The following is a 13252-nucleotide window of genomic DNA, read 5'->3' as shown; positions in this document are numbered from 1 at the left end:
ATAAGTATATGGAACCCTGGCAAAGGGATTGGTCACTTTTCCCATCTTGCTGGGCTTAAAATGAGCCACCCCAGAGACAGGAGGAGAGGGTCTCACCACCACCAAGAAAGAAGAGTCAGGAATGGTGCATGTCTTTTGGACCTGGGATCCCTGCACTGAGAAGCTCCTGGAACCAGGAGACCGAGAGAAAGACAGAGAGAGAGAGAGCTTTAATACTGAAGGCGGTGAGATGCAGTGGCAGAGTAATGGTGGCAGCAGAACCAGGAGACCGTTAGAAGACTGCCTGGCCCGCAGAGCAAGAAAGCTGAGCACCTTCAGGCTGAGGCTTACTGGTGGAGTGGGGTGCCTCTGGGCACTTATCAGCAGAGCTAAAAGAGCTTTGTAACACTTGCCAGAGCAGGGCAGAGGCCGAGGGGCCAGAGAGAGGTCTGCCTGCGGGTATCGCTGAAAAGAGGCTGTCCAAATCAAAGAACTGTATCCTGAGTGTACGTGAACTTGAATTGTAACCTGTAACTTCCCTAATAAACCCCATAATCGTGATTATTGTCTGTGAGTTCTGTGTGGCCATTTCAATGAGTTATAGAACCCAGCAGGGAAGCAGAGAGCGCCGTGGGAGGGACGGTTGGTGTCAGAATTGGTAAAGATGGTGGAGAGAGGAGGCATGTCTGACCTCAGCCTCATAGGTTATCAGCCTTGGGCTGGTGATCTTGATTCTCCTCCCCTTTGTGAAGTTAGAGGAGGTCAGTCACCTCTGCTGCACCATTTTTACAGTTACTAAAATCCTACAAGGCACGAGACAGCCTCGAAAAATAAACAATTATCTGGCCCAACACATAAATAACGTCAAGGTTGAGAAAACCTTCTGTAAAAAATATGATGTGTCTCTGAAAGAAATTGACAATCTCTATGATAATAAAGCTGCCTCTTTAAAGCAACAAAAAAGAATTAACCTGCTTGACAAATTTATAGCACGCCCTAGAAAGCACAGGGCATATGTAACCGATCACGGTAATTTCTTTCATGAAAACCTCACTAAAGTTTTGAAGCAGGTGCTCTACAGCTGAAGGCAAAGCGTTATAAAGCAGCACATGCACTTCAGGGCCATGCGTGGGTTTGGAGGCTGGTGGAAGATGGGTAAATGCAGCGAAGAGCCAGAGGGCCCGGGTCATAAGAGCACTCCACAGTCACACCTAGCATGGCTGGACACGCTACGTTCCGTAGCAACGTTTAGATGTGTTTGGAGAGTACAGACTACAGAAAAGGCCATGAAAAATCACATCTTCAAGGTTTAATATGAGGATGTGCGCTTGGCCAGACTTCAGAGAGCTGCTTTATATGACGTCATCAATGTGATGGTTCTGACACTTTCTGTTCCTTAAATGCTTGTCACTGCTTTGGCATAGCAAGAGTTACAGTAACTTTTGCTTTTTAAACACACCTCAGTTACGGAGTGTCTGAGTGGTGCAAATGGTTACGTGCTTGGCTGCTAACTGAAACGCTGGAAGTTTGAGTCCACCCAGAGGCACCTCAGGAGAAAGGCCTGGCAATCTACTTCCAAAAGATCAGCCCATGAAAACCCTACGGAGCACATTTATTCTCTGACACACCTAGGGTCTCCATGAGTCAAAGCTGACTCGGCGGCAACTGTTTTTTTTGTTTGTCTCAGGTAGTGACAGCTCAGTATTCCCTATCGATGCCTGTGATGAAGATGCCATGTCCTCCCACACACCAGTACCTGGAGCGCCTGGCCAGCAGGGACAGCACATGCTGGTGACCTGTGGCCGTTGCCAGCCTACCTGCCTGAGTGATGAGCACACCAAACTGCGCGAGCTCCGCGGAGTACACGGTCCAGTCACCATGCGAGGCCGTCACCCACTCCATCAGTGCACCCATGTGCTTCTGGTAGACGTCCTGGGGCCCATGAGAGCCCTCTGCCACGGCCAGCGAGCCCACTGTCTCCTGCACCTTGGGGGAAAGTGGAGGGCTCAGAGTCCCTGACTGCAGACCCATGCATGTCAGTAGGGGCTCAGGACCACCCACTCAATGTGGATGTTAGAGAGGGCACTGCTGTGGGCAGGGGGCACCACTGGGGGCACTCTGAGCACTGACTGCAGAGCCGAAACTCTAATTCACATGTGCCCACGCCCCTCATACAACAAACGACAAAGCAGAAAGACAAGTGTGTGTCCACTTAAAAACTCAGCTGCCAGTCCTCTGGTTTTATGTGAATCCAGACTGCAGTACCTTGTGGAAGAGCACCAAAACTCCTACCAAGGAGCTGCCCCTGAAGCTGCTTCTGTACCCCACTATGCAGACAGAAGAGAACCAGGGTGCTAGCAGGGTCATCCAGGGAAGCAAGAGAGTGACCAGTGCTCTGGAGAGTCAGACTGCACAGTTTAACCCCGTTCACAGGCACCCGGAGTCCCCTTGCCTCCCACTGACCTCCAGGGGAAGCCACAAGGAGGCTGTGTGTGAACGGGGAACAAAGGGTCGGATGACTCAGTGCTACAGCGGCCCTTCACTTTCTGCTAGAGGCATCTGTGCCCTTCCCCTCAGGGTTTGACAATATTCAGAAGCACTTGAGAGGCCCTGCGGTGACTTTCCCGGTGGCTGGGGTCAGCCCTGCAGAGTGGTCTGTCATCTGCCGGCCGCTCAGCTTCCTTCTCCACAGCCCCAGGCTCCACATGTTTCCAGCACTGGCTGTATTTATGGCCCTACCAGTAACGAGCTGTCTCCCAAGACAGATGCCCTTTGGAATGGATATTCTTAAAGAGAGAAGTAAAAAAAAGTTTAAACAGGCTCTGAGAAGGGAGGGAGAAGTGAGATTCCTTCAGGGAAAGTCCCATGGGGGGCACGGCAGACTTCAGACATCTCACAGAAATGCCTCCCCCGTCCCTCTTGACACGGATGGTCAGGTTACAGAGAGGGCTGGTGGGGACTTGACAAGAAAGAGAACCAGAAAGAAGGCCCTGCTCTGAGTTCCAGAAAACAGGTGAGGAAGCCCCAGCTCTGGATGGTCCTAGGAGCCCAGAGGGAACCTCAGGTTAGAAGATGTTGAAGCATAAACAGAGCACCAACGGGACAGAAATAATCTTGTAAAACCAGGCTACAACAGTAAAGACAGGGAAATTACGGTAAGATTTCCCCCCAGACTGTCAGCCCCAAGCGCTAGCTCCTGGTAAATTACACTTAAAGGCACAGACTTAAGGCTTACGCTGGTCTTGTTTCTTTGTTTGCTTCTTTTGCAGTAGACTCCAGGATTAAATAGTTGTCTCAACTCTGTGATATAAAACGAATCAGCAGCTGGACGGAGTCTAAGAGTTTGTGCACCCCCCCAGGCCACATCAGATTGACTCATCAAACATCTAAACTCTTTCATCCCCCCCCGTGAGCTTCAGCAGGCGTGCCAGAGGTTGGGAAACCAAGAGTGATGATTTACAGGGATAGGCACGCTACACTCAGAGGCTCAACCGCCTCGCCGTCAGGCCAAGCAGCCAAGGAGACGCACTGCCAACCCGTCTCACCTTCTCATCCAGGTCTGCGGCGCCGGAGGCAGCCAGGATGGCCACCAGCACTTGCATGAGCTGCAGGCTGCATGCAGAGCAGTCCTCCCGACACGCGGTGATCAGGGTTTGCACGCAGAGCAGCAGGTGCTCCAGGTAACGCTTCTGCAGAGGGGACAAGAGGCAGAGTCAGCGCTCTCTGTGGGCCCCCACTTCTGCACGCACAAGGGGTCAGACCACAGACCCCATGATGCTGTATTTCCACTGCCCACACTGCAGACTAGAAACATAAAGCAGCTGAACGCAGGGAGTGCCTGGATGCTGACTCGGACCATCAACCATGAACAGGGAGGCAACAGGGGGAAACTGAGCAGGGATCGGGTGTTAAGGAATTAATGTCACCTTTGTTAAATGCTTACTGGTATTTCAGTTATGTTAAAAAAAAAAAAAAAAGTCCTACCTTTTAAAGATGGAGACTTCAGTATTTATAAGAGAAATGACATCACTTGGATTTGCTTTAAAGCACCCCAGCTCCCCACCCTGCACACACACGAAGTCAAAAACATGCATAAAAAAAAAGTGGAGCTTAAAAAACCATCTATATGAAACCAAAAGGTCACCAATTACTCTAAAGCAAAGATGAGAAGATAAGGAGGCTGGGAAACTAGAGTACTGGAAATGAAACCACCAGAATGAAAATAACAAAAATGTCGTGAAAAATGTAACTAATGTCACCGAAGAATCTGTATAGAAATTGTCAAATGGGGACCTAATTCACTGTGTAAACCTTCACCAAAAACATAATAAAATGTTATTACCAAAAAAAGAAAAAGTGGAGCAAGATAGATAAAACAAGAGCTCAAAAGCGTTGATCTGAGTTGAAGCTCGTGATGGGTACCCGGGGGTTCACTCTGCTATTCTCTCTACTCTTGTGAATTTTTGAATATTTCTGTGACATTAAGTTTTAACAAAAATAAATAAAATTCTGCAGTTTAAAACGTGCTTCCTAATTGGTGGGGGGAGGGCAACAATGGGTGCCTCAGCTCTGCCACCAAAATGGTTCTGTTTGTCCAACTGTTGGGAGTGCCTGGGTGGTACAAACAGTGAACATGCTTGGCTGCTGACCAAAAGGCTGGGGGTTTGAGTTCACAGAGGGGTGCCTTAGAAGAAAGACCTGGCAATCTATTTCCAAAAATTCTGCCACTGAAAACCCTATGGAACGCAGTTCTACTCTGCCACACACGGTGGCGTCATGAGCTGGAGCTGAGCAGGGGGCGGCTGGCAGTGGTGGTGTGGTCCGACTGCTCAGCCTTATCAACTACAAAATGGGGCTGACAGCGGGGGCTGCGTGTAGGGCATGGAAGAAAAATTTACTAGAACATTTACTTAAATTTACTTCCTATCACGTCCTCTAACTCACCGATTTTATATGTGCGTTTCCTAAGGTGTAGAACAAGGCGGGAGAGTGGTCATGTATGTGATTTACAAATATGGTAAGTAAACAGACACATTGGAGGCACATGTTTAAATGTCTTTAGTAATGGGGAGGTGAGTTCACAGGACTTTGGCGATTCTTTGGCGAGACAACGAACGGTTCTAAAGCTACAACAAGGAGCCCAGATGATGCAATGGTTAAGCGCTCAGCAGCAACCAAAAAGTCAGTAGTTTGGACCCACCCAGTGGCTCTGTAGGAGAAAGACCTGGTGATCTGCTCCTGTAAAGACTACAGCCTAGGAAACCCTATGGGACAGCTCTACTCTGTCACATGGGGTCACTGTTAGTTGGAATTGACGCACAACAACAACAACAACGAGAAAGTGGCATCAGTCCCAAAATCCCACACCTCATCCACAGAGACGGAAACTACGGAAGTCTGAACTAAACATTCATACTGGGTCACGGAGGAGAAGGCCCCACATTCCCCGACAGGGACCCCAAACCACAAGGACCCTCCCTGGCAGAGCCAGCTGTGAGGACTTGGTGTTCCAACTCCTGGGAGAAGTCATGGGTTTGCGTTTTTATCCAACCCTTAGTTTTCCCGCAGCCCATTTCTTTTAGATCTGGGTTGATTGATTTTTGAGGACATGATCTCAGCTAATTTCTAGAAAGACCTATAATATATACTGAAGGAGCCATCATTTTTCCAAATTACAATAAAAATAAATTTACTTTTAAAAGGTGCAAGCCACTATGAGCCTCTCCTGTGTTATGTCATTGCACGCCCAAGCACTGGGACTGATGGAGTGGGTGTCCCTTCCAAGTGAGCATCACCCTGTCACTATGCATATGCCAATGTTTCTTTGAGGAAATAACAAGACCTTAACATTTCTAGATTCCTCTACAGGCAAAGAGAAGCTCAATCAGAAATTTTTCAATATCTACCCCTCTTCCCCCGACACACAAAGAAAAAAAGACCCAGCAGGAAATGATACTCAAGACTTTTTGCTTCTGAAACAAACAATCTGTTATCTGAAATTGCAAAAACTTTAATTCACTAGATCAAGTGCTAGAGACTTTTACATTTTAGAAATGGCAAAGACACCCCTGAACCACTGTTTTCCTTTAGTTATACATGAATAGCTGAGTTCGCCTTATGTTATCAAACAATTTCTATATTCCAGTTACCTGTCACTAAGCAAACACATTTCAAAGAAGAGGATCAGGTTCCCCTCGGCTTAGCGCCAGGTGCAACACTCAGCTCAGGACACCTGGGAAAGTAACTTTCATGGACAACAAAGAAGCGTTTCAGTTCGGAGCCTCAGCTGAAGGCACGTCTGCACGAGTTTCCGTGTCTTGCCTAACATCTGATTTTCTCAAATCTCAGTTCGTCCTTGGAAGACATTCTTCACCTTTTCTTACAGCTTAATGAGTTAACAATTGCAGGAATCATAAACTACTTCCTAAATGGCATTACACAAACACACGTGTGTCACCCTAGACAAGAAGACAGGGGCACGTTCACTTCGGAAACAGAAATGCCTTTGACAAAGATCTTAATGTGCCCACCTCTTCTTGCTCAACAAAGGAGTACAAGAGTGTGTTGGGCTTTTACTCTGATGGCTTCTTGGCCTGGTCAGGGGTTAGAAGGCGTGTACACTGGAATGGTGAAGCGCTGGCTTCAAGGAGAGAAGCCCGCGGGGATCTGACGTTGTTGGAAAGGTATTCCTATGTTTAAAAAATCATCGAGTGAATTTATAGCTGATAAAACTGGAAGATGAGGAGCCAGACACAGAACCTGAGCTTGATGGATTAGGTAATTAAATCTATCTATGACCAACATTAAGATATCAAAATATCAAAATTCTGGTTTCCTGGCTCTAAGGTTCGTAAGCTAACTATTAAACACCTCTCCAAAGTTTCAGCTTATACCGCACTAGGAAAAAAAAAAATGCATTTGACTTGCAAATTTGCATGGTAGAATCAAAATCAGTGTCAAAGCCACTTGTGAGTAAAAATGCAGAACTTCTGTAGACGCGATGATGAAGTTAAAAGTCAGTTTTGAACAAGTTGAAATGGGGTTGAAAACACCAAGGTCGACGGCCTTTCCCCACGCCCTTCTTGAGAGCTCAGTCTAGGTCTCTCTGTCTGTGTTTGAAACAGGCTCCCTAAAACTTGTTACAAACACAATTGCTCGCTGCACCCCATGCTCACAAAGTCAGAGACTGGACAAAGCACCACAAATACACAGGAAAGTGGACTTCCCAGCACCCAGTCTGGGGCCTGCATTCACAGAAAATCCCTTCACTCTTGTCCAGTCTTACAGCCACAATATGGGCCTTAACATATCAGGCTGGTGTTAAAAAGCTGACCACAGAACTACCAGAACCAAAACCAAATCCAACCCACCTGCTGTGGAGCCAGTTTTGACTCCCCTAGGTGGTGCGAATGATTCACGCTCAACTACTAACTAAAGCTTGGTGCTTGAACCTACTCTGTAGTGCCACGGAAAAAAGGCCTGGCGATCTGCTTCCGTAAAGACTATAACAAAGAAAACCCCTATGGAGCTTAGTTCTACTCTGTAACACACGGAGTCGCCATGAGAGCTACCATGTGACTCAGCAATTCCACCCCTGGGTATGTACTCAAAAGACTTGAAAGCAGGGATGCAAACACATACTGGACACCAATGTTCACTGCAGCACTTTTCACAACTCCCAAAAGGTAGAAACAACCCAAGTGTCCGTCAACGGATGATGGATAAACACAATGTGAAATACACATACAATGGAGTATTAACCATAAAGAGAAACGGAGTCCTGATATATGGCACAACATGGATGAACCCTGAAGACATTACACTGACTGAAATAAGTCAGACATAAAAGGACACATACTGTAGGATCTAATATGAAACGTGGAGAACAGGTGAAAATCACAGAGGCAGGCAGTAGATTAGTGGTTGCCAGGGGCTTGGGGGGAGATGGGGGAACGGGAAGTTATTGTTTAATGGACGCAGAGTTTCTGTTTGGGGGGATGAATAACTTTTGGAAATAGACTGTGGTGACGGTTGGAAACCCTAGTGGCATAATGGTTAAGGACTACCGCTGCTAACCAAAGGGTGGGCAGTTCGAATCCACCAGGCGCTCCTTGGAAACTCTACGGGACAGTTCTACTCTGTCCTACAGGGTTGCTATGAGTCGGAATTGACTCAACGGCAACTGGTTTGGTTTTGGCTTTGGATGGCTGTACAACATGGTGAAAGTAATTAATGTCACTGAATTACATACTTTAAAATGGTTAAAATGGCAGAACTTTCGTTATATATATTTCATCACAATAAAATTAAAAACAAACAAAAATATCAGGCTAGTGCAACAGCAGCGTCTCCTGGCACACTGAGGGCCCACAGTCCATCGAATAAACTTACAGGCTTTAAGCTTATCAAGACCAAAGAAAAACAAAGCAATTATTTTTTTCTTCAACAGAAAACAATTATAAATTATTCCAAGTAGTTAAGTCTCACCACCTAGGCTGTTTCAGCTTTGGGTGTGACGGATTTATGGCTCAATTTAAAATGAAACAGAGTTTTAATCGCTAACACAGACTGCGACGCTGGTGCCGCATCAGCAGGCTGCTTCTCCGAAGCACACCGTGAGAATGCCAAGTGAAGCAGACAAGGCATGATCTCGTAGCAATGATGTCAAAGGTGCTTTCCGCACTGGAACGCTGAGGGCTGATGTGGGCAATGGCCAGCCTCACCCGTGGGAGGAGACGGGCCTCCACCACGACCCTGCTGCTGACCTGTGACCCTGCGGACAATGCTGAACTGTTAGGCCTGATCTCGCCTGTAGGGTGCGGCTCGAAAGGCTTCTACAGTGAAGGAATGTTCTAGACCTGCACTCTCATGTGGCTACTGAATAACTGAAATGTGGTTAGTATGATCGCAGAGCTAAATTTTAATTAATTTGAACTTAAATGGCAAACTGGGGCAGGTGGCTCCTACACTGGACAGGACAGAAGGAAGCAGGATACACGTGGCCTCACAGCAGATGGGTGCACCCGGCCCCACCACCATCACTATCTCGTGACAGCTGGCCTAGCAGGGGTGGGTTCTTGTGCCGAGATTCATCGAGAATTATCAATCACTCTACAGCAGGGAGAACCCTGTCTCTATCACATCACTGTTTAACTTCATAGCATTTTTTTTGATCCCCCTCCCCAGTCTTACGTTCTCGGACGCCTGGCAGATGTGGGCCTGGGCCAGCTCTGTGGCAATGGCCTTCAGGTGGGGCTGCAGGGCTTCTCGAGGGCAGCCCCGGAGGACCGAGGCCAGGACCAGCAGGCTGGAGGCAGAGGGTGACTTCTTCAATGGCGACAAGATTAACTTCAGAAACACTTCCGGGTTGACAAAGGTTCCGATGAACTCTGCCGACTTAGTGGACTGTGAAAGGAAAGCGGAGATGGCTGAGGTGCTGTTCTCAGCACTCCGGCGGTCCCCCACGGCCCCCGCCCTGTGGCCCAGTTATGCTTCTTCCTCTCCCCTGTCTACACCCTGCTGCCTACCACCTTCCAGGCCTTTCCACCTGCCAGGAACAGTCTGCACTAAAGGTTTTCTGGTGTGTGCTCAAAACACTTATGAAAAACATACAAGTCCTCACGCTCTCTCAGAACTTCCCTGAGAAGAACGTTAACAAGTTGCTGATGTGTACGGCCAAGCAGGTCGAGCTCAAGTGAGGCTGTCCCAGTGGGTTTCTCACCTTGCCCCCTTGTCTGATACCAGAGATCTAACCGTCTATTAATAAATGGTTAGACACTCTGTAGTACTGCCACACCATGGAGAGCTGCTCAGCAATAAAAAGGAGCAAGCTACTGATGCACACAATCTGGATGGATCTCCAGGGCATTGTGCTGAGTGAAAAGACATGATTTTATTGATATGGCATTCTCGCAACGACAGAAGTACAGACATGGAGAAGAGGTTAGTGGTCGCCAGGGTTAGGGATGCTGGCGTAAGGCGCCGGGGGAAGCGCTTACTCAGATCACAGCTGCAGTGGCCGTTGGGAATTACGCTTAGAACCACTGGTGACTGTGAAGTCTCCTGGCATGAAGGTTTTTGTCATTTTTTTAGTGAAATGCTCCGAAAAATCTAACTGAAACTATGGGTTGTTTCCACAAAAAAACTCAAACGCCCACAGTTTGTACATAATTTCAGGAGGTTCAGATCTGCCCTAACACCCAGCTACGGACCCCAGCAAAGCCCTGTGCTCAGGGACCCTGTGTTAGGAATTGTGGTGTTGTCCACAGTGGAGCGAATGTCTTGGGCATTAGAAAGTATCCTCTCTCCAAAAATTAGCCCACGTGGCTAAAAGCTTTTTACATTTCCATTAAACCCAGTCAATTTAACGGAACATTTGTTTGATGCTTATTACCACTTCATCGTCTCATCCTTCGTAAAATCAGACTGGGACCTATCAAATTAAATCACTGTGTAACATGAACTTTTTCAGCGGGGAAAACAGAAGTTCAAAAGTTCCATATGAGATGATAATGACTTATTAAAAAAAAAAAAAACCTCATAGAAAGAGTAGCTAATTCAGTTAATGCTGCATTTCCTAAAAAAAAGGGTCGTCCACAACAGTTTTAAGTTGGTGGTGGTTTTCGAAAAGCAGCAGCTCATCACCACTGTAAATAACGGGTTTAAAGTGACTTGTTTTTGAGATATGGACCTGAACCATTTACTTTAAATCAGTAACGATGACTTAGAAGAGTAAAAAAAATCAATCAATCAATCAATCAATTAGCAAAGTTTCAGTTAAGATTCTGATTAAAGAGTATTCTAGCTTCAAATCCCGGTGCTCACTGCCAAGTAAGAGTTTTACAGTCACTTTCCAACCTGGCACCCAGGACGTGTTCCAGGTTGGGTGAGTGTGAGTATCACCATTTTTTGTGCATTATCATAATGACTGTGAGGGTGCCCCCTGCGCCGTCGTGGTGGGTGAGCGTGCCGCCTGCGCCATCGTGGTGGGTGAGCGTGCCCCCCGAGCTCTCGTGCTGGGTGAGTGTGCCCCCCTGAGCTGTCGTGGTGGGTGAGCACGCCCCCATGCTGTCGTGGTGGGTGAGCGTGCCCCCGATCTGTCGTGGTGGGTGAGCGTGCCCCCGAGCTGTCGTGGTGGGTGAGCGTGCCCCCCTGAGCCGTCGTGGTGGGTTAGCGTGCCCCCCCGTGCTGTCGGGGTGGGTGAGCGTGCCCCCGAGCTGTCGTGGTGGGTTAGCGTGCCTTCCTGAGCTGTCGTGGTGGGTGAGCGTGCCCCCCTGAGCTGTCGTGGTGGGTGAGCGTGCCCCCCTGAGCTGTCGTGGTGGGTGAGCGTGCTCCCTGTGCTATCATGGTGAGTATGAGTGTGCCCCTCTGCACTATCATGGTGGGTGAGCGTGCCCTATGCACTATCATGGTGGGTGAGTGTGCCCCCTGTGCTATCATGGTGGGTGAGCGTGCCCCCTGTGCTATCATGGCAGGGTGAGTGTGAGCACGCCTCTCTACACTATCATTGTGAGAAGGAGCAGGACACGGTACCTCAGGTCTATGGGGTGGCCATGCCCTGACTCCTGTGGGCCCCCTCACTCTCCTGCAGCCCACTGTGTCCTGCAGGGAATGATGGCGACCGCCATCCAGATGCAGCATGAGTCTGCACAGCAGGGACCGCCTGCCAGCTCGGGGTCTAACTGTTCTAGCTCAGATCAGCTGCTGACCAAAGGAAAGGAACCAGATAAGATGTTCCCCCGCTTCATACATGTGTGTGTGACGGGGGTAGGAAAGGGCATGGAGACAGGGCCAGTCAGGGCCTGGACACTCGGATCTGGGCAGGTGATGCTGTACAAGCACCCTGGGCCACCTCCAGGCCCCTCGTGTGTGGGATAAGCAAAAGAGTGTCTGGTTCCCCTGCTGAATCTGGGGAGCTGCTGTCACTCTAAGGAGTGTGGCCCTAGCGACAAGTCACCGCAACAGCACTGTCTACATAAAAAAGTGACACGTGGATGTGACTAGGACTCCCCAGAGAGGAACCTTGAAAATGCTATCACTATTTATGGGTACAGATAACAGATCAGTGGTTGCCGAGGGTTGAATACAAAAAGACCCAAGGGAAATTTTGGGGGTGAGAAATATTCCTGGTCTTAATGGTGGTGCCGATGACATGACTGCATGTGTGTAGCAATTCACTGCACACCTGAACAGGGTGAATTTATGTGTGAGTCACACCTTAGCAAACATGACTTAAAGCGCAACTCACGCTGCTGACCACGGCGGTCTCCTCGTCAGCACAGGCGTGCTGCAGGGCCCGGAGGACAGGCTCTAGGTGCTGTGTGGCATGGTCCTCTGCATGCAGGAGCAACACAGCCAGCAGCTGTGCGGCCTTGACCCTGGTGCCCACCACCCAGTCAGCCAGGTCCCGGCAGAGGCCTGGCAGGATCTTGGAGAGGTTCCTGAAGACGAGCTCCCGGCAGCCCAGGCCTGGGCGGCTCTCTGCAAGTCAAAAAAAAATAAGTAAAAAGAAAAAAACCTTAAAATCCGGAAATAAAACTTGATGATTTGTATAGAAAGTAGTTTGTTATGTACGCCTTATCCAAGATACACCTACTGTTTCGATACCTTAAAAATTCAAACCAGCTCTAAAGATAGAAATGAAACCATGAAATATCCGATTTTTTTACAGCTATGCTGAGGTGTAAGGGGCACGCGACAAGCTGCATGTGTTGAAAACTGGATGAGCTCTGACATGTGGACGCACCTGCAAACCCACCCCCACAACCAAGCCCATGAGCACATGTCTGTCACTCCCAGAGGGTTCATGGTGCCCCTTTGTAATGCCACCTCCCTCCTGCCCTTTCCCGCCCTCACCCCCAGGCAACCACTGAGCTGCTTTCTGCCACCAGAGATCACTCTGCATTACCTGGAATTTAGTATGAACGGGGTTGTATAGTTTTTACTCGTCTTTTCGTCTGGCTTCTTTCATGCAGCGTAATTATTCTGAGATTCATCTGTGTTGCATGAATACTTCTTTCCTTTTTATTGCTGAATAATACTCCATTGTACAGAGGCACCAGGGTTTGTTTATCCATTCACCTATTGACGGGTACTTGGGTGGTTTCGTTTTTGGCTGCTATAAATAAAGCTGCGAAGAACTTTTGTGTGTAAGTCTTTGTATGGACACGTGCTTGCTTTTCTCTTGGGTAAAAACGTTACAAGTGGGATGGCTGGGTCACATGGTAGGTGTATGTTTAACTTTTAAGACACTGCCAAACCATTTTCCAAAGTG

The 13252-nt window shown here is 48.3% G+C and overlaps 1 protein-coding gene across 2 annotated transcripts in view; it reads right to left on the bottom strand.

The window, feature by feature from the left end:
• Positions 1-13252, bottom strand: part of DNAAF5 (dynein axonemal assembly factor 5) — a 50083-nt gene that overhangs the window by 19629 nt on the left and 17202 nt on the right. The window contains exons 5-8 of one of the 2 annotated variants that reach the window (XM_049905110.1): positions 12227-12459; positions 9172-9384; positions 3525-3668; positions 1797-1959 (exon numbers count right to left, since the gene is read on the bottom strand). In XM_049905110.1, the coding sequence (XP_049761067.1) occupies positions 1797-1959; positions 3525-3668; positions 9172-9384; positions 12227-12459 (753 nt within the window). Of the gene's footprint in view, positions 1-1796; positions 1966-3524; positions 3669-9171; positions 9385-12226; positions 12460-13252 lie in introns of both variants that reach the window. The other variant, XM_049905109.1, reaches the window with a different exon arrangement.

Source organism: Elephas maximus, chromosome 12 (assembly GCF_024166365.1).
Source record: "Elephas maximus indicus isolate mEleMax1 chromosome 12, mEleMax1 primary haplotype, whole genome shotgun sequence".
In the NCBI taxonomy this organism is placed as follows: domain Eukaryota; kingdom Metazoa; phylum Chordata; class Mammalia; order Proboscidea; family Elephantidae; genus Elephas; species Elephas maximus.
Note: the sequence above shows the minus strand (reverse complement) of the source record. Positions and strands in the feature narration are given on the sequence as shown.